We start from the raw sequence: 22,828 nt of genomic DNA, 5'->3' as shown, positions 1-22,828 counted from the left end.
TGTGCATACATTCAAAGAAAACTTGTGCTAAAATTTTCTGAATTTCAAAATATGTATGCAATTTTACCTCCTTTTCCCAGCGTATATTTTATTATTAATTTAGAAAGTACTGAAGAAAAGAATATTTCTATCTTCAGACATAACTCAAGATCCCTCGAAAATTGTTTGTATACTTCCATCTGTTTGTTCAATAATACCTTTTGAGCGAGTACTTTCTTTGAAAATGATATGAATTTAATGATAATTAACTTGATAAAATTTGTATTTTGCAAAGAGCCGTCTTAATATATTTACAGTCTGTAATTTAATTTCTTATCAATATTTTAAGGCTAACAGTGAAAATAGTATACCTACCTGTTATGAGATGCTCTGGTGTATAATTAGTTAATCGTGTGCATAATTGAGTTCTTTTTGGGAACTTGGGATAAATTGGCACAAAAGTCTTCATTCTAATGTAAAAGTACTATCATTTCAGTAGTGAGAAATACAACTTGCTTCTGAATAAATATTGATATTTTAAATAAGTCGGTTGCGATTGATGGAGGTATTTTTATTTATATATTTCCATGTTTATTACCTTTTTTGGTTTCTCCTTTTTTTTTTTTTTTCGCTGCATGTTTTTTGTAGTACATATACGTATTTCTTTTTTCAATGACTTCTTATTTTTGGTTACTTAAAGGTATGTAGTCAATACTTTATGCAAGATTTTCCCTGCTGTTAGTTTAATTTTCGAATACTGCACTCACTCACAAAAACTATTATGTTTCATCAAACTGTTGAATTAAGTTAACGTTGCTGTTGCTGATGTTACACATGCATCACATGCTTACTATGTGCGTTTTGTCATTATTTGACTCCGGTAAGATAAGGCCTTGAGCATTTGTTTCATCAACGTATAGAAACTATACTAGCAAATACCGAGGACCCGATTGCAGCATTTATAGATATTGCAGATTGATGGAACATCTGATCCCATGCAGCTCGGTTATGTCAGTTTTGAACTGTTAGTCCCCAATAAGAGTGAAACTGCAAAATCTGGATATCATATTCGAGCTAGTCGTATATCCGTCGCACCTCCAGCAGGGCTTGATTACTGAATAGGCCAACAGGTTATGGCCTGGAGTCCCCGCTGTTTTAGGAACTTCAAATGGCGAAAATTCTTTTAGCCAATGGCAATACAATTGTAAGTTTTACCTTAAATGGGATCCCAAAAAACATCTGGCCAGTGCAAGAGAACAGTGCAGGAGAGACATTTAAATTTTTTAACCAACATTATAAAGCGTATTTTTGTTTTAATTTATGTTTACGCGGTTAAATGACGTTTCGGTTTGCTAACATCTTTTGAGGGTATTTCTTTTTTTTTTTTATGTATGTTCAAATTTTGGCAGTAATTATGGAACAATCAGACAATTCAATTCCTGTTGTTTCATTTATTTATTTAATGAATTTAAGCAAAAAATTTACAAATTAAAGCAAATATTGTCACAAATTCAACATACGCAGAAAATCTCGATAAAACGCATTTAATTCTGAAGGTATTACTATTTTTACTTTTTTTTTATATGCAGGAGGTAGGTAACTTTGCTTCAGCTTTCGACTTTGGCAGTAATTTACAGCTTATGTATAGAATTTTCCAAACATAAAATCCTATACCTAAACTGTGAGAAATTTTAATTGAAATCAAATTACCTATTTTCAAATTGAAAATTATTTATTTCATCGGTTATTTTATACCACTTCGAGTCTATGTTTTTCAGATTCAAATGAATAAGTAGTTTTCCGCTATATATCTTGATTTAACTTTTCCCTAATATTTAAAGGCAGAAACGGAACTGCCTTTAAATGATTCGTTTAACACTCAAAAAGTCTCCAAATTTTACAATTTAAAGGAGAAATGCTTTCGTAAATAGTCGGACGATATTACGAATGACTTAAAATATCATAATATCTTAAAGAAATTATTTCTGAAAACGACGACTTATACTTGATGAAAGAGAATATATACAATGCAAAGTCAACATTCACCGTATTACCCTAATAAGATTTAAATAAAAATAAAGACTGATGAGACTTTCTCCGTACAAGTCCTGCCTATTCATTGTTAGCTGCTTTATGCTCATTAATCTAATGCGACAATGCAAAAAAGAAACTCCAAGTACTTTAAAGTAAGAAAAACGTCCTTTTTAATATCCAGTATTTTATTTTCTTTGTGCTTCATAAGATCGAGGAGCTCCTTCCCTTTCATTTTTCAAATGAAAATATGTTTTTATATGTTGATTTTTGTTTAGCCAAGAACTGTAATTAACGTAAAAACAGAGGGCCATAGATACTTATTAATTTTCTTATGCTCAACTTTTTTTTCCTGCCTATTGAAAGAAACCACATGAAATGAAAGAGCTGAAAGAAAAAAGAAAAATTAATAATTTCAAAATGCTACGACCTTTTTTTTCTTTTTTGCAAAAAGGAATCATTGGGGATGTTTGGTATAGTTATCATCTTCTTCCCCCTTATTACATATTTCTTCGAAGATTAAAATAAAATAAAAAATCAGAAAAAAATGTTATAAAGAGCTTTTTTGTGGCTTGTTATTAATTTATTCACAGTTTTGCCAGCGTACACTTTAATCTCAAGAACTTAGAAATAACGCGCATAAATTTTCATTTCGAATTAAAGTTTCTCTGCGTATTATTTTTATCCGTGTCTCCTTTAATCTGTATTATTATTTCTAAGACCCACTCTTCATTTAAGATGAATTGATATTTTTTTTTTTTTAGTTATTACTCTAACTTTTTCCCTCACAACTTAAGACGCAAGCAATCATTCAGGAAAAATAATTGAAAACAGAGTCCAAAATATTGCTATTTTAATTAAAAGTTTCACACTACGAATGTTGAAACACGGACATTTAATCTTCAAAAGTTAAAAATCAGCAGTGCTCAACGATAAATAATCATTAGCATCGCAAATTTAATGTTATTTTGAGTAAAATTTATTCACAAGTCTTGTTTATCTCTCTTTTCTTTTTTTTCCGTTTTTGTTTTTGTTTTAATCTTTGTTGGTTATTCAAATTTTTTCAAAATAAAATGTTGAAGTTCAATCATTTTTTAAACAGCGTTTTCCGTAAAAAAAATACAGTTGAACTTGCTTAATAAGATCACTTTTAATACGAAATCACGGATAAAATGAACATTTTGTTCGTCAAGTTTGGTTTGCTGTCTAATTACAATAAAAATGTCTCGTATAATACGTACATTAAATTGAAAGTATCGGTTATGAAGAACAACTATTTCTGTCCTCTTTACTTAAAATGTTCGGAGTTGAATACTGTAATTCTCTTTTTCAGAAATTATTTATCATTTTATCAGGTGTAGAAGCACTATAGTGTATTGAGAAAGAAATATTAAATAATTTGCATAGAAAATAAAGCCTGTACATTTGTTTACCCGCGGACATTGCAATTTACTTGAAGATAAAACTGTTAATTTTCCATTGTGTGGATTACAACCTATTCCGCGATTTCCGATTATTATCTTCCTTTTTCGATATTTTCCAAACACATTGTTTTATAGGAAATAAGTGATTTTTTCTGAATGTATTAATAGTTAAATTACATTGTATGTATTTGCAGTAAAATTTTTTAAATGTAATAAAGTATCTCTTCGATTTTTCACGGTATCACTCATTCACGGTTGTTACGAATAACGGCTAATACGAATTGGCTAATACTAATAATTATTTCTGCTCTGATAATTGCTTCCAACAAGAAAATTCCCGAACTGTGCAAGGCATGTAAGAACTTCAAGACAGTTGGAATACTTAAATTTTGCTAATCTTGAAGGGGTTGCTCAGTACAATTAAAGTTACCACTCGATCAGAAGTCGTTGGGAGCTAGGTCAACAGATCGTTGAAGCAGATCTTACAACTTCAGCTGTTGACGCTGGGTTCATCAAAAGTACTTAGTAGGAGATATGTCACTGGATTGGCATAATGTGGCGGTGTATTAGTCTGCATGAAACGAAAAACAGATAACACAGCCCTTTGATTTAGCGTAATATATCATGTCATTCCTCGTCTTCCGTCCTATCACGATTGCAAATATTTAAGCAATAGTTTCTGACTCTCCGTTTAAATAGAAATACTGTACTGGTAAAGCTCGATCGCGTTGTGATAACATTCTAAAAATGATCAAAAAATCCACGTGTATCAGGCCCTTCTATAGCTGGACTAAGTTCCATAAATCTGATGAAGTGCCTCGCCTTAAAGCGTCATCTACATGTCTTGTTTTGATTTCTTTTTAAATTTGCTGCGAAAAAAAATCGACTTTCTTACGAGTCTTTTTTTTTTTTTTCAAACCGCACTGATTTTTAATCCGGTTTCATAATGTTTCAAAATTTTTGCAAACTTATATCTCAACCTTTTTTAAATAAGTACTGGCTCATATATCCCTCCTTCTCGTTTTTTTTTTTTTTTTTTTTTTTTTTTCTTTTCACTTTGAGACAAGAGACAATAATAATGCTTTTATTAATGTAACTAAAGTGAATGGATTGTGCTTGAAAAGCATTCAAGGAAATTAAAGTTAGCGATTTATTTTATGCGTGACGCCAGAATCAAAGTAAGAAAATAGTTTAGTAGAGGAAAATAATTGTAATGTAACATACACATTCAGTTTATTCAACACCTTTACCTTTATTTTCAATATAACTTACTTTCTACGCATGTACATTATATAAATATTGCCTTATTACTAAAGTTTTTTCGATTTGTGAATTTTTATTCTGCCATGATTCCAAAGAGATCATAAAATCTGACTTCAACATTTAAATATATATATATATATCGTGCAGATTGCAATACTCTTATGAAAACTGCAAGTAAGGTTAGGGGGAGGAAGGGTTTGAAGTTTTGTATTCAAAAAACAAACCTTTCTGAATTCTTCTTGATTCCCGTTACATTCTAGTTAAATAAAAAGGTTAACAACTTTTTTGTTGTTATTGTTTGTTTGTTTTTTTAAATAATTTTGAGATTTGTACTTTAAATCACTACTCCTAGTTTTGAGTACCTAGCGCCATCTACGTAGCAATTACAAAACTACTCATATTAATACTGATTCTTTTCCGCACTAAAAAAACTCTCCTAACTTTTTTTTCTTTTTTTGAAATATGGTTCATGATATTCAGAGCATAACCAAGAGTATCTTTTTTGAGCTGCTCTTTAGGAAATATTGTCATCTTCTGTTACTGTAATTTCAGCGGGATCCTAGGCTACTATATTAAATATTGTATCAGATATGTGTTTGACTCATTTTATTTTTAAAAACTATTCTCCAATAATGAAAATGTGGTGTTAAAAGTAATTCGTCCTTTTACGCCGCACTTACAGTTATGATAGTGGCAACGCCGCACTTACATTTATCACAGTCACTATTTTATGCGCTGAAGGAGGAGTAGAGGCGACCAGTTTTACTACCCTCGGACAAGATCAAAGAATTTTACCGCTGTGTACGGTTTTGACACAACCTTTGGAAGCACCTTTAGTGCAACCTTTAGAACCATTTTTAAATTGACATAACTCAACAATTTACTTACTGTAGATATTAAAAACAAAACAAAAAAAAACTTATCCATTAATCTGTAAATTATGCGCTTGAGGATGACAGAAAATAAATTTGCCAAAACGTTTTTGGCAGATGGTAAAATATTAAAATCGATGACTATTCAAATCCCTACGAGAATCAACACAGCAATGCGAAACACTCTTCGGTGGATAGCCAAATCACGTGGTTTCCCCTCACTTTCTTCGCAAAGATTCCTGCGTAAACAACCACACCCACTTGCCGTGTATCTATGTGTTAATATGATACTTAATATGATATGCTTTTGTCGGATGTCTTTTCATCCATAAGCTCATTTTTTGCATTGAAAAAGGCGTTCCCTATAACGCCGAAACACGTGTCTGCTGTAATTTGCAAATTTGTGCTTCTTCTAACGTTGTTTTGTCTTACTTTACTGTTCAGCACAAAGGTATTTATTCATCTTACTAGGAACAATAGTTCAACAATGGTGCAAAGAAGCATTGTAATTTTTGTTTTTGTTTCCAGGAGCTGCTCCAGTTGAAACAACGATTCACCAAGATGGCGTAATCGAAGTAGAAACACCATGGCAGCAGGGCCTCGTCTGGGAATCTGCACCACATCCTGTTCTGACGGGCACACTACCTGTTCAAGCAGGAATGTTCCCCATTCCTTTGCGCCTAACATCTTTCGAAGGGGACGAGACCAGTACTGTGTCCTCCTGGAGTTACGATATAAAGTTCAACAAAAAGGACAAAGAAAGGACCGTGGTGGCTGTTGAACGTGCGCTTGTGGTAAGAACACTTTCTTTGGACAGATTCAATTTTTAATTTTCAGATTTAATTTTTAATTTTTTCAATGAATCTGTACGTGTATATAGAGTGAAACCCCGATTTTACATTTCTCAAGGGACTGGGCTAAAAAAGTGTCAAGTACAGTAAGAATGTAAAAACGGGAAATACATAGCAGCAAAACTGATGGGGCTCGATGAAAAAACGTTAAAAGTGAGGAAAAATTATATAGATTCGGGGGACGTGAAATCGAGATTTTATTGTAGTAAATAATAGATTCCAGATCATCCAAGGACTACGACTAACTCGGATAACTGAAAAACTCCGTTAAAGCGAAGAGTAAAAAAAAAAGGAACGAAAAAGAGTAGTAGCTATAAATGTAATGTTTCGTATTTTACAAATACGATATTTATATCAGCCTACTACATAGGAGGCAGTGAGAAGCAATTGGATGTAAGTGCCAAAATTAAAAATTTGGAGATAACCAGTACAAATGAAAGTTGACATATCTTCTGTTTTGGGCTAGAAATAGTACTAGTAGCCATGGTAGGCGCTGCTACACATCATGACAAAGAAAAAAATTTCAATGAAAGCCTCCAATAACCGCAACTTAAAACGCGTTTTACTCAAAACTTGAAAATGTCCACTTACTTCCCTTTGCTTCTCACTGCCTCATATAATACATATTATCATCAAAAAGCTTACTTAAAAACACGTAAAGAGCATATTTGATGAGAATAAAACAGTTTGTACTTCAAAAAAGTCCTTAATTGTTTTTGTTTTACATAATGTTGAAGCAAAAGAAAGGGCTGGACGGAAGGTGTGTGACACTGAGAAAGATAAGGGAGTAATTATGTTGGAGTTCGTTTTCCCGAGTATTTGGTGGAAAATTTTCAAATTTTTTTTGCACGTTAGTTTTAAAAATAAAAAATAATTTAGGAAAAAAGAACTGAGACGTTTGATTAGCTCAGTTAAAGCAAAAACTTGAATAATTGGGGATCAGATAATAGGGAAATACTAGTTAGCAGCGCAGGATAAATGTATAAGTAAGCATTTTCGTTTTTATCAGTATTTTTTCAATTTATATTAAAACTAAGTTATTCATTTTGCTGTGGAATGACTCGCCAATCTCAGATAATCAGCACATCATAATACTATTCTTAGATGAATTTGTGTACAATTAAAAATAATATGTCATCCTTCTATTTGCATTTAACTACAAAAGTATAATGCGATGAGGCAGCACAGTAATGAGATAACCCCTCAGAACTCGTGGTTTTGAGTTATAGAGCCAATACTAATGTAGTAAGTTAATTATGTAGTCATTTAGTTAAAGTTCGCTGAATACTTTTGTGAAAAGCGTTTAATTGAAGGCAAGAATACATGCGCATGTTGTTATAGCCTCCCCCTCCTACTCCCTCCACCTGGTGAAAATTCTGGTTTTTTATTGTCTACCCCCCCCCCCCAAACGAAGAGAAACACCGTTCTTGGGCAATAAAACTAGTCGCATACAGATCAAATGCAGTACAGAACTTTCAGTATAGTGAAATTCAAACACTATTTGAGTTGAACGAAAATCTGTTTCGCAATCAAAATGCTTACTTTCATTTAACAGTTTAAAAGATTGAAACAATGTTTCAAAAGAAACAATCGCAACAAAATTGAATTAATTAATTAAAATTAGAATTAATTCTTGATAAGAATCAAATGTTATTTAACATATAGAAGTAATGTTAGCAATTAAACGAAAGATAAGAAAAAGCTGAAATGTATTCCTAAATACGCCATCTTACGAAATAAATGAATTTTATGGCGAACATTTTCAAAAGTATACGAAAAACAACCTTAAATTGAAAATAGTAAGATTTTGTTTGAGTGAAGCAATAAAGGTGAAAACCCAAAAATACGGGAGGAAAAAAAAAGAAAAATACAGCAAGCGTAAGTTTCTGAAATAATGTTTCAGGAATTACACTGCAGACCGAACGAGTCAGTTTGAAATGCAATTTTCGAATCTAAAAGCACATTAGCCTTTCAAAACAGACTCGGAGAAAATATTCTAGGCTTTGTCTGAGCAGAGATAACTAGAAAAAAAAGTGTATATTTCCAAACCCTCACTGATATCTTTTATGGCCTACCTGATTTTTTCGCAAAACAAACGAAATTTTCTTCTTAAGAGAGCTATGTATTTTAAAATACGGAGCGAGAAGAACAAGTGCAGGAATAAAAAAAATGTGGTTCTCCCCACTTTCGCAATTTCCCTCAAGAAATCACCAATGCTGACGCAATCAAAACACTAAAAAAATACAGTAAGAAAAATCTTTTTTGTTACGTCTCACTACGCCTGGAAACACTTCTATTGTTTCACGCTCAGTTTGCCAGTTCAACTTGGGAGCGAAAAAGCGAAAACTTCCGTTCTGTGCCTCACCCTCTTCAAAAATCGACTTACCCCCCCCTCCCCTCAAAGATCTACATTTCCAGAATTACCTTTTCTTACGCCTCCATTGTTATTGTTTGAATGAATTTACTTTCGAATACATTTTACGAAATTTAAAGGGATTTTGCTTTGGAGCAAATGCTATCGCAGTTTAAGAGTTTGTAGCGTTTGGGTTTTGGATGAGCCTTGTGGTTTTCGATGGCAGGTATCCCAAGGTGTGGTTCAAATTTGACAAATATATGTTGCTGCATCTGGGAAAGTTGTAATCTTTCCAGTTTTTCCTGCAGTTTAATTCGAAAAGAATGGAAATGTATTTAACTGACAACATGGTAAATAAGAAATTTAAAAAGAAAACAGAAAATTAGGAACTGATTTAAACCTCTTACAAGAATTCTAAACATTTTGTAGCTAATAGATAATATACAAAGGTTCAAATTAGCGGAATATTGTGCATTTATTTAATATTTTTTATCATAAGCTTTCAAATGAAAAAAAAATGCTTCGTTTTGTCTCTTCAGTTATTTTTTAAAACAAAGAACGAAATTAGACACGTTACAGTTCATCCATTTTAGTTCTAAGCTATTTTCCCATGCATATCTGCGCAAGACCATTTCTTTTAAAAATATATCTTTATTACTAATAATAAAGCTTAAAATCTCTCTGTCCGGATCTCTGTATGTCAGGATCTCTGTCACGAGCATAGCGCCTAGACCGTTCGTCCGATTTTCATGAAATTTGGCACAGAAATTATTTGTAGCAAGGGGGTGTTCACCTCGAAGCGATTTTTTGAAAATTCGATGTGGTTATTTTTCTATTAAATTTTAAGAACAAAATTATCATAAGATGGACGAGTAAATTACGAAATTATCATAGCGTGGAACCGTAACATGGGTACAAGCCATTTGACGAGAAAATTCACTATACATTATTTGTAAATATACAGGCGAACCAAAAGATCTTTTAATTTTTCTATTACGGGCAAAGCCGTGCGGGTACCACTAGTTAAAAGTAAAGAACGATTACACTTTTGAAAATTATACTGTCAGCAAAGAGACGGGCTGTAAACAAAAAGTTACATTCTCCCAAAATCTTGAATTTGCATGTAGACATTGGGAACAAAAGATATATTCCAATCAAACTGACTTTTCGCACCCAAAAAAATTAAAACGATGCAAAAAAACATTAAGCTTCTTTTTTTTTTCTTGATTTCTCCTCGGGTGTCTCGATAAAATGAAAATACATAAATACAAAAACGTATTAAACGAGAATGTTCTTCTGCAAAAATTTGAGTAATGAAAACAAAATATTTTCTTACTAATTTTATTTAAGTAAACAGAAAGTTAATTTTATGCTTTGATCGACTTTTTTTCGCAGATCTTAATATTTCCTTGTTATTATTATTGCACCCAATAGTCTTTCGAGTTATCTAAGTTTATTTATGCATTTCTCAGTATTTGAGCAGTTTAAGTTGAATTAGGCAAGAAGTAAATGTATTATTTTTAATTCATTATTTACTGCAATGTGAAGGGTATTTCAGGCACTTAAGGTAAGGTAGGGAATAATAGCAAGTTTATTAGTGAAGAGCAAAAACTTTCTTGTCCTAAACATAATAATTCTGATTTATTTTTATTTATCACTAATCAATTTCAATCTTTTTTTTCTAAATTATTTATTTATTTTTATTGACTCCAAATTGTTTCAGATTAAGGGATCATGTTAACTTTTTTATGTAATTACTATTATCATTTTTTTTTTTCAAAAATGTAGTTACCCCATTTTCAAAATAAACAACTCAAATTTGGCTCAATTGCGTCATTGAGATTTCGTACCTTTATTATTGATTTTTCTACGTATTTGCACTATTTATGGAGTTAATTTAACTTTTAAACTTTTAAAGGGACAAGATATATATATTTGAAAGAAAAAAAGTCAAACCGCCAAGCTATGGTTTAGGAAAATAAATTGATCCTTTGAAATGAATATAAAAGTAATTATGTGAAGATTTCAACAACTATTGTAAAGCTAAACCACTAGTAGAGAAAGGGAGGTCATTCAAATAGTAAAAACTAACCCCTCTTTCTATTATGGGAACACATTATTTATGCCCCGCAAACAAGGTGAAAGGGGATAGGCTAGGTAGCCTACTTATCTAACCATTTCTTCCCGCGGACTTTCCCACTAATCCCTTCATTGTCCAATCATACTTGTCAGCAGAAGAACTCAACTAGTTTTAAAATTACAATGCCAAGCATGAAGACAGCCTTCTTTGGTCTCACCAAGTATTGGCACATCAACAACTACAACAACGGCAGAAAAAAAAGTATTTACGAGATGAAGAACACAGAAAATTAAACGATTCGCCTGCTTATTGGGTATGTTTTGGCTATTTTCGTAGTTTGTCGTTGTATGACTATTCAAATCACTCCTGCACTTGCGGACAACAGAAAAATTGAAGATATGTAACAGATTATTCTTTAATCATCCTGCATGCAACGTGGAATGCCGGAAATATGCCGAAATTAAATTACAACTAAATATATATATATATATATATATATATATATATATATATATATATATATATATATATATATATATTTACTTGCAATTTAATTTCTTTCAATGCTTTTCGGCAGATATACTTCATAAATTTCTAAAAATATTATGATTTCTTTCAAAAAACATTTAAGGTTTCTCTTTTATTTATGTGAATGTACCTACTTTCCGCGGGAGGGTACATATCACAGAAAGCCCTGCTGCTCTTATACAGGCCGACACAAACGATTTTTAAGGTAGGCAAACGCCCTAATTTTCAAAAAAAAAAATAGATTTTGAGACTTTGAGAAATTTAGAGAGCCCCAGTGTTCTTTCTGAATCTGCATTTTTTTTATTGATGACTTATTGAGAAAACTAGAAGAAATTTACAACAGTAGAATGAACTGCTTATAACTGAAATGTATTCTTTCTTGATTTTCTCATAACCACGTTTTAAATGTTTTTATTCATGCAAACAGCTCTAGCGGGAAAAGTATTAACTGTAATGATATGAAACTTTGCAAAAATGGTAATTGAGCATATTACTGTGATGTAAATCTCGAAAAAATAATGTTCACGCAATATGTAGTTTTGAAATAATGGTCAATGAAACGTTGGGGGCAAAAAAGCACGTTTTTCGGGGGATTTTTTTCCAACATTTACTCATACAATCTGTTTTTAGTTACTTATATCACAATTGGCGGGTTATATCACTCTCTGGTATGTAACGAAGAGATAGACAATAAAAGTTTTTAAAATTATGAAAAAATGAAGTCACCTGAAGTGTTAAGAAAATTGTGGTTTTTTTTTTTGCTAAAAAATATGGCGTTTTTATTGAAAAAAACCTATAGATTTTTTTTCAACAAATGAGTAGTCAAAATGTGTTATTTATGTCATATTTAATAATCGTATAAAGTTTTAGAAAGGTGCAATGAATATTGAAGAACATTTTTGTCCGCCTACCTTAAAAATAAATTAAGTGTTTTGTTTCTAAAATGGTGACAAATGTTAATGCCCTTGATTTCCAAGGCAAAAGAAAATAAAAAAGTCAGGAATGCATACTTCCGTGTTCATCGGCAGCATATTTACAAGTGGGGCGCCAGTCGCGAAGCTTCTCCGAAGTTCTTTGTTTGTCACAGAATTGCTTAAAACATCGTGCGCACTTTTAAATATTCTTTGGGACCCCCAATCGTCGTGATAGCTCTTCTGAATAGCGAAACTTGTGACATGGTAAATCTGCTACAGGTGCATGCAAAAAGTTTTTTTTTTTTCCTGTATTGCGATTTTGCGAATGCAATGTAATCGCCTCTTATCTAAAAGTCTTTTCTTTTGTCCTATATTTTTAAAGATGTGCGTTTTTGTGAATTGGTCGCTTTGAGCTATAGTTTGCTAAAAACTTGACGTGATAATCTAACAGTTAGAGACAATGTTTGACTCTTCAGAGGCCGAAAGTTAGTCATAAGCGAGTAAAAACTATTAAGGCTGCTCTTCAGTGGGGAAGAAAAACGATCTCGCTTGAAAATGGGCCTTTTCTTTAAACGAAAGCAGTGTACATCAGTGAAGTGATTGACACTTCAACAACCAATAGAATGAACGGTGACCGATGAAAGTGTGGATCATGTGACCTGTCACATTTTGCAGGGGGACAGACCGGACGCTCCCCCTGCTGTGTAAGTCAAGGGAGGTATAGCTGTCGGCGAAATGAAACCGCAGCTTTTTACAGACCCTTCCAAGGAAATTCTAGTTCTTTCCCTCTTGAGTCTTGACTACATAGGTAAAAGAAAAATAACTCAATGTAAAAGGCGCGGCATTTTATATTGCCGCGCATTTTGCAATCCTACTTGTGATATTAATTTATTTGTATTCGCACTAAAATTAATTTTGAAACGAAGATTTTTTCCCCCATTAATACGGTTTCAGATCTCATCTAGGAAAAATTAACGAATGAATGAATATTTGCAATAAATAAACTCATAAATTCTATTTTTAGAAAAATGTTCGTTATTGAAAATTGATGATTTCAAAAAAGGAAGGAAAAAAAAAGATAGCCTGCATGACCACACTGAATTTTAACGAAATGAACTCTAAATTCCAACCAAAAAAATTTCTTTAAAAATGGATGATCCTACTTAATATATTTGAAAAATCAAGTGCCGAATAAAAGTGGGGACTAAAAATACCAGTTATCGGTTGGCGAAATTGTTTCGCTTCCACTGCCTGTTTGCCACTCTCCCCAACCCCATCTGAGTTGTCAGAAAACATTCTTCTTAAAAATGAAACTAGATCCTCTTTGCATAGCTGTAAAATTAACATTAATGCCACTAATTAGTTACATTAATTTTTATTTGAACTGATAATATTTATATTTTAGTGGTAAATTAAATGCTACTTTGTTGGTTAGTTACCTGTTTTACAAATGGAGTGGCGACTACAAAAAATGTGGCTACTATAATTGCCTTTTCTCACCACTGGTGACCAGAAAATTCCCCCAATCTTTATCTTTGAATCCTTTTCTTTTTGAAAAAATATTTATTTATTTATCTAATTACTATATGCAGATGAGAAGGCTACGATAGCATTTCTCAAGGGATTGTTATGGTGAAAGTTCTTTCAAATTGAGCATAACAACGGCAAAGTCGAGGACGGCTACGGAGAAGGACTTCCTGAATTTGAAAAATTAAAGATTTTTCTGTGATCTTTGTTTGTATGCAGGGGTGCTCACCCTGCTCCAAACTCAAAGACACAAATCACCCCTTCACCCACTCTCAATGTTTGTAAACTATCTTACGCTGAAATTTTGGAATAAAGCTAAACCTAGCACTTTTAGAGTCTCAAATTCCCAGTTACTAAATTCGGCAAAATACATGAGGTATTACGTACATTATATGACCAAAAGTATTTGGCCACTTTCAAAAATTCACAATTTACGGATTTCTCGAGAAATAAAACACCAATTGCTCTCTGCTCTGTAATTTTTTTCTCATGAAAAGTATACTCCCAGACGTCAAATATAATAACAATCAAGTCTGCTATTCATTTAGGGGACCAGCAAAAAAATATACGTTCTTATCATGAATCACTCTGTAACGATGGCAGGAAAGTGTTGCCAGTTTGCGAACGACCCCTTACCATTCGTCGCATATCCTAGAATTATAGAAATTCGGCTCATTAGATCGCTGATAACTTTTTAAATTTTAAAGAAATTGCGGTGGAATTTTTTTCATGGATTGTAGGAAGTATCTGAGCTTTGGATTATGAACGTTATAAATTGCTATCTTCCGTGCATGCGAAGTGAAAAATTAATTGCTTTAATTGTTCATATTTCATCAATTGTTCCATATTTTAACTTCAAATTTTATTATTATGTCTCTCTAAAATGCTGTCAAATATTCTAAAAGTTTAGTAACGTTTAACGAAATACTCTGCGCGATATGAGGCGAAAACCTTAAAAAAAATTGCATTTTTGAAAGAAATGCTTATATTTCCATGGGTATAAGAGATACTTTCACAAAAATATAAAAATAAGTTTTTGATAGATTTTTAACTCATTTCTGAAAATTATAGCTTATTCACAGCAATTTACAATGAAAAATGATCAAAAAAACTTTTTTTTTTATTTCCTCAATTTGTTGTTGGTCCCTAAATGAATAGCAGACTTAATTTTTATTGAAAAATGACAACTAGAGTATACATTTTATGCGAAAGAAATTATAGAGCAATTGGTCTATTATTTCTCGAGAAATCCCTAAAAATGTGAATTTTTGAAAGTGTCCCTATACTTTTGGTCATACAGTGTATATAGTGCTTCTGCTTCAACACATTGAGTTTTTATTAAAATTTTCTAATAAGTCTTGTGAGTATCTGATCCTCGTTAGTTGTCATGTAATAAATATTAAGGGTTGTCCTTAATGTTTCAAGGGTTGTTAATTTTAAGGGTTGTCCTTAAAAAATCTCGAAATACTTAGGTGAAAAAAATCTCAACGCCTCGCTCTGCCAGATTTTAAAGTTTTTATCACTCTGCCTCGTTTTCATGCATCTTGCATTTAATGAATCAATAATAAAAAATAAAAAAAGGACAAGAAACAGATTTGCAGGAAATACATAAAGTTACGTCAAAAATGAAAATGAACAGCTTACATTTAGGAAAGCAATTATAAGTACAAGTAAGGGTATTTCACAATTAAAAAAAAAAGGAAAAGAAAAACCAAGACAACCTTTTTTTTTTAAAGTTCTGTGTTACGCACTTCTGTGCCGAAAAATTATAGTATCGTGTCTTCAGTCACAGAATAAAATGAATGTTCTAATCAAATGATTATTAGTAATTTTATCATTCGTACTGAACAAAAATCTTTTTTGAGATCCCACATTTTCTATTCTATTGACTCCTAGTAATATGTAAATACAGCGAGAGAAAGGATTTAGCTTCTTGTTTAAGAGAGGGAACTATTTCTATATTTATTAATTAATATGATCTTTATCGTAAGCATACTATTTACTCAGAAATACTCCCTATTTTTCCAAGCACTCTGTTTGGGGGGCTATGCCTTTTAATTTTCTCGAAAATAAAATTTTCAAAATGCAGTTTTAAACGATCTCTGGTGGTATTTTGGAAAATGAGAGTTCGGAAAGCTTTCCCCGGAATTTTTCGAAATAGTCTAAAAACGCAGTTTTAGTGTGATGTTGGGGGGGGGGGGGGAGGCAAAATTTTCAAAGTGTTATAAACATGATTGTAGGCCATCTTTAGTCAGGTTTTTGAAATCAAAGTTCCAAAAATGCAATTTTAGATGACTTTTTTTTATGGTCAAAGAAGGACTTTTCGCAAACTCCCTTCCCGAAATTTTTCGAAATTTAAGTCATAAAAACGAAATTTAAGACGATCTTTAATGATGTTTTTTTTTAAGGGAGAGGGGGTGCTTATGTGACCTGAAAACCATTAATGCCCATAATTAATTTTTTCTACATTGTATTAAAATACTGATCTAGCTTCTGAGAATGAAAATAGAAAGCAGTGAAAACTTGTAACCCCCATTCTATATTGTTCACACCTTAAGGCTAAAAACGTCATAAAAACTAATACATACAATGCTTAGTAATTCTAGCATGGTGTTTTTTTTACATTAACCGAATCATATTAAATTATTAATATATTTTTCATGATTTCCTATGTATTTAATGAGTATGTTGGTGTACGGAATGTTTTCCGCAACTGAGTAAATGTTTTTGAAAGTATTTTTATTCTCCAAAAATACAGCTTCCAAATTCTTAAAAAGATTTTTAAAAAAACTATTTCTATTGTGAAAAGTTTCTGAAGACATCAGAAGGCCTTCTGTATTTTTGTTTTCTTATCAATCTTAAATGTCGGTATTAGTAATCTGGAAATTTTGTATTTGGATGAAATTTTGTTTTTAATTTTATCCACATTGATGTTTTTTTTTTCCTGAAATGTAATTTTACACCCCCCTCCCCTTTTAAAAGTAAAATCTACTTAAGTTAAACCTTGAATGAACACAAACAATTAGTAACCATGGCGACGAAAATTTGACTTCTTAGTAAATATTAAAACAACGAGCTAGAGTTATTCTTGTCATCATGACAATCTGAAAAATCAGAGCAACAACAGCTTTGGTCAAGTAAACATAATAAGCATTCGCGATTGCTCAAAAAAAAAAAAAAAAAACTTATTTTTTTTGGAAGAATAAATATTGTCCTGAATTTTAGTTGTTTTCCAAAAATGACAGCGCTGTTGGAGAAATAATATTTAAGCAACGTACTTAAAAATGTATAAAACATGTTTTTTAATTGTAAAGTTTATCTGTACAAGCTTGATTCGCTCTGAAAAGTATGGAATAACACAAGTACATGATTTTTTGATTTAAACACTCAAAACTTGCAGTTAATCACAATATCGATATATTTAAGCTATTTCCAAAACAGTTAATTAAAAATAAGTATTTTAACTTTTTTTTTTTTCATTGTTTCTGGCAATAAATAAAAACTTGAGGTAAAACGCAGGAATTATGACACAAAATGTAAGCTAGGAAATAGTCTTTAATAAAAATAAAATTAGCTACAATTCGCATTGCTGCACTGGAAAATAAAAATTATGCTATTTTGCTTCTCACGTAATGTTTTAAAAACTGTATAATATCGTACATGTCTTAAAATAAGGAGTAATATTGCGACCCCATAAGAAAACGTTTCACGATTCTATTTGGGGTCAAATTATGCATCGTTTTCTTCCTTAGGAAGTTTTCTAAAGAGAAATACAGTAAAATCCTATTACAACGTATACTAATGCAACGAAATACTTGTTTCAACCAAATAAATTTCTAGTCCCTATTCTGAAATTCGATGAATTTTACTGTATATTATGAATTACATGTTCAATGTGTATCTACCTTCTAAAGAAATTTGACGAGTCTGTCTCTTAAAGACACAAATAATTTTCAAAAACGTTTGTTGAGCTGTGGAAAGCACTTTATGTGTGTACATTTGTTGTAACATAAAACACATGTAAAACGATGCAAAATACCTAGTATCTGGAATCTGGAATACGATTTAATCCATATATAAAAATATTTTTCTACTGGAAGGGAAAAATGTCAACTTTTCGCATTCGAAAGCATTGTAACTATGTTCATTATATTGTTAATAAACAATTTGACTCAGAAATATCCCTTTCCAATCTATTTCTTTTCAAACCAAAAATTTGAAAAAAAAAAAAAAAAAAGCAGATGATGCTAATTTAACAGCTAATAGCACGCATCTACATGAAATCACTTTCAAAAGCACTTGATTCTTCAAGAAAGCTTTGGGGAAAAGAGGAGAACGTCCACCGAAGGTCATTGAGGGGAACTAATGAGAGGGTAATAAATCTTACACCCCATTAGCGCTCTCCCCTCAAAAAAATTGGCGTTTACTATGAGGGGCGGAGCGAACGCAAAAAGTGAACGTATTTTGAATTTTTTTTCAATAGTTAGAACCCGATATTTGTTTAAAAAATGGTCGCATTATTTCAAACAAGATCTCAAAAGAGAGTTGGAAATATTTTGCGTGTTAGGGCGTTCTTAAAATTTCGATAGCACGAGTTCCAGAAGTTTTACAGAGCGAAATGTCCAACAGTACCTCGTTTTCGAAGAAATTCATTTTTTTCTCGAATTTTAAAAAATCGGAGAATGGACACATCAAAAAAGTAAAAACTAAAATACACAGACATAGTCTTGAAAAATACTCAGAAAAAAAAATTGATCCGAAAACTTCACAGGAATTTGTAAAACAAGCTACAACTTTCCTGGTAGATTAACATTAGATCCGAATCTTTCAGACTCTCAGGGAAGAGCACCCTTAAGCAACCAAATCGTTGTTCCCACAGTGCACTAAGTAATTGTATGCTGGTATGTAATTTGGAGATTTCTTACAAGTTGAAGCGTTTGGGTACGTCGTCCGAATGCCCTACTGTAAATGAAGGCGTTCGGGCTGTTTTGTTTCATATTCATATATATTTGCTTTCCTGTGTGTCAGACATATTCCAGTTCAAATTTGTAAGCAAACATTTTATAGAGAGATTTCCGGTCAAAATTTTGTATTTAAGATTATGAAAACAGTAAAATATAACTGAAAAATACAACCGAAGATTGCTTGGCATTCAAAGTGCAAAATAACAATGTAAACATCCGATTACCCAAATAAATTATTCAAAATTTATTCATCTTTCATTTTCGTAGATATTCTTACGATGCAATTACAATGCACCATCAATTAAAGGCGAAATATTTCGAAGAGAAAGTAATTAATTTATCTCTTTTTGTTGATTATTTTCAAAGCTACATCGCGAATGTAAAAAGGAGTCTCATGAAAATGAAACAATACTACTGGGAAGAATGACTCACATCTTTTTATTCGTATTTAACACGTTATTATATCGTATGAAAAATTCATCAAATGAAATATATATATCCAAGATTATTATTGTTTAGATTTCTTGGCAAAATATTCCAGAATTAAATCTGAAAAATTAATCATCGTAATATTCTTAGACGCACATAATTTATTAATATATGCGAATGCATTATTTATATGACTTATGAAGTTGGAAGAAATTCTCCAACGCAACAGAATTCAATGAATATGAATTCGTTCTTTTGATTTTAATGCAACTTGTGGTAAGCTCCCTGCTTAATCAGGTTATTAAATAATTGAACTCAACTGGGTGATTTTTTTTTTTCAATTGCTATTGTATCATTAATAAAGAATCCGACCATTGTTCAAGTGGATTTCTTTCATGAAATGAAACAAAAGAATCATTCCCCAGAAACTCATTCAAAGTTACTGAAAGGGCAAGTGGTGCTTCAAATTCAAAGAAATTCCACAAGTAATTTTTTATTCTTTGCACTTTTTGTATGACATTTTTATTATTCAAAAAAAAAAAAAAAAAAAAAAATCCTTCTACTCTATTGTTATTTGAGGAGTTTTTCTTCATTTCTCTTCCAAAGTGTTTTCAAAAAAAGTTCCTTTTTAATTAATATTACTCTATTATGCCTAATAAGGTTAATAATTAAAGTAAGTTGCACAAATAATTTCGAAAAAAATCCCGGATTTAAAACCTTAATTGAAAATTGGAATACGCAAAACGAAAAACAATGTTTATTCTTCATTAAATTTTCATGTTTTTTTCGAGGCTTGTCCTAAATATTTTCAATTCCAGTGCTAGATTTCATCCTTAATAATAAATATTTTAAAACTCATACATTTGCACTGCATTTGGATGAATTACTTCATCTTCTTTTGCTTCTAAAATCATGCTTTTATTTCTGATATTGCTGTCTGAGAGTCAAGTAGTAATTCTGAGATTTGGAGAATTACTTATGGTATTTTTAAAGATCTTGTAAATCGCAATTTGGTTAAGTTGGTAAGAGTAAAGATAAGTTCAGCGATAACCTAAAAAATAAATATCTCTTTTGGAGGTAATATAGGTAAAGGTAAATGTTGTGGGTTGAGTTTTGTTACCTTCGCATAGTAGTTTGCAAAAGTACGCACCCAAACCTATTTTCACTGAACTGCCATGGGCAGGTAAAGGGCAGTAAATGCAAATTTTTCATTTTTTTTTTTGCATTTTTGTCGTCTATTGTACGTTAGCTTTACTGTAAAAGTTTGCTTACTTGGTTTAGTCTTTGAAAAACGTCGAAACGTTTCGCGGGAAAAAAAGTCTAATTTCGATATTTCCCAAACATTAGTTTTTAATTCAAAACGCGTTTCTTCAAATATCTCAAAACCTCATTTCTGCAGATACTGCTGTTTACTTGCCCAAGGCAGTGAACTTCTTAAAAAGAGGGTAACATTGTCAAGGTCACAGTTCAAAGTTTTAGAGTCACAGTATCGGTTTGGCGGTAGGTGACTTTCTTACTTTCTACCTTGGCGAGAACTAAGAAATATCATTTAAACACCCTCTGCATTCGCTCAAGGTCTCCGTTTGTGCTATTTTTCGACCCCTGACTGGATATAAGATCAGATTTCGAGTTTTCAATGTAAATATAGATGTATGAAGGAGGTGAGAAATCTGAGACTTCTGGAACAGGAGCCATATGAAGAGCTCCAGTGACGAGACCATGAAAATAAGATATTGTTACATAGAACGTTGCTACAAAAGTCTTGGAGGTGTCAATTAAAAATGTGTAATGTATCTTGGTGAACAGCGTACTTTAAAGTTGAATGCTAATAGGATGCCAAGCAGTAAATTAATATATTTTTTTCTAAGTTAAAAAAATAGCAATGATTTATTGTTTCTACACGTGCAAATTATGTTATTTCTTCTACTCTAGTCACTGTTGCTGGTCGAACTTCTTCCCCAGTTATTTTCACCAGTCACGTACAAAATAACATGCGATTCAGCAATATGATATGAAATTGATCTCGCAATGTTAAAAATTCAGTAAGCCTTTTGGTTAATCATACTGTGAAACGCAGTATTTACAGAACAGTAAACTTTTACAGTTAATTTTACCAGAAAAAATAAGTGATTGCAGCGCCAGTTTGTACGCCAAGTGACTGTTGATGTAAAGCGTATAATTCTAAATTGCCGCTATTCCAACGGGCTCCTTTCGGCTGGAAAGTCATTCTGCGATCAACGAGATCTAAGTTCGACCCCGGAAATTAGAGCTGTTTATTTATTCAGCGAACTAACCACAACGTTCTTTTTTTTTTCTACTGCAAAACTTTACCTTTTTCTTCAGTGCGTGATTTAGTTTAAAACGATAGCGAAATTAATCTGAAGTGTATGAGAATTGGTCTGAATGTCATACATAAGGGTATGTTCGAATACAGTAACCGGTTGCACCGATTGCTTGATTCAATGACATCACCGGTTTATTTGATGACGTCACGGTGAGTGTTCATGGGAAGATTTCATTACTTTTCCCCCAACCGTTAGTTCTATTAAATCGCATCGAGTTAATCACCAGTGACTGTATTCGAACATACATTAAAATTCATTTTTCAACTTTTTATGTAAGTATTTTTCTTTACAGGTAAATGACACGCAGCTTCTTACAGTCGAGTATGATTGGGTAGCGGGACGAGAAATCCTGTACAATAGCTCTCGCCGTCCCTTTTTAGTAGTACAGTACGACAGTTTTTCCCGTCCTGTTCAGTGGCTTCCAACAGACACCAGGCTGCCTTTGAATCTGATGTATGAACGACTGGGAAGGCTTAGTGGGTGGCAACAGGGACCACTATCTGAGACCTATGCGTACGACCGGATGGGCCATTTGACTGAAATCAAAAGTCCAGATAACTCAGCAATGAAATATTCCTATGAGTTGAAAACAACGGTAACTATATTACTTGCCAATAATTAACTTCATTTTCGTTGTTCTTCCCTTTCTTCTTATTCAACGAGTAGTTATTGTTGCTTTTTTTCCCTTATTTAAAAAAAAATTATTTGTCTTTTTACTTCAGTTTTTCCTTTATATACAAGTATTTGCAAGATTTTAAGTTTATTAGCTTTTGTTGAATATATAACACATTATCAGCTTAATCAGCCGGACTTAGTGACTGGAGGGGGGGGGGGGGGGGAGGGTTCTTACTGATTTATAAAGATAAAATCTTTCATTTTGTAGATTCACAAATTTGTCACTCGTTCATAACGTATTTGGTCCTCAATTTTACTATGAATATATAAATGGAGGCGTTTAACATCAACTTTATTACTTAAATGCTAAATAACGAAATTAATAAAATATTGCTATATATCTTTTGATATAAAACAATTCTTCACATTTTGTGTTTTTCTGTTTAAAACATAAACTGAATTTGGAAAAATATTTCAACTAGAGATGTGTACTTTCACAGAGAAGTGCGTTAAAACGTTTTTATGCTATTTGTTAATTTTTTCACACTATTTCGTCTAGTTTCTTGTCAAGAATAAGAATATTTCACAAAGTTCCATAATTTAAAAATTAAATGAGCAAAACTTGAGAAAAATTCAATTTTGGAAAACAGTAA

At 31.9% G+C, this 22,828-nt stretch overlaps 1 protein-coding gene across 1 annotated transcript in view; it reads left to right on the top strand.

Annotated features, from left to right (window-relative positions):
- Positions 1 to 22,828, top strand: part of LOC129233669 (teneurin-m-like) — a gene marked incomplete at its 5' end in the record, with an annotated part of 86,575 nt that overhangs the window by 46,517 nt on the left and 17,230 nt on the right. Inside the window, 2 exons of the mRNA XM_054867644.1 lie at positions 6,098 to 6,363; positions 21,853 to 22,155. Coding sequence (XP_054723619.1) covers positions 6,098 to 6,363; positions 21,853 to 22,155 — 569 coding nt within the window. The remainder of the gene's footprint in view (positions 1 to 6,097; positions 6,364 to 21,852; positions 22,156 to 22,828) is intronic.

This window comes from Uloborus diversus, unplaced genomic scaffold (assembly GCF_026930045.1).
Source record: "Uloborus diversus isolate 005 unplaced genomic scaffold, Udiv.v.3.1 scaffold_609, whole genome shotgun sequence".
Taxonomy (NCBI): domain Eukaryota; kingdom Metazoa; phylum Arthropoda; class Arachnida; order Araneae; family Uloboridae; genus Uloborus; species Uloborus diversus.
The sequence above is the reverse complement of the archived record's forward strand: the minus strand, read 5'-3'. Positions and strand labels throughout refer to the sequence as shown.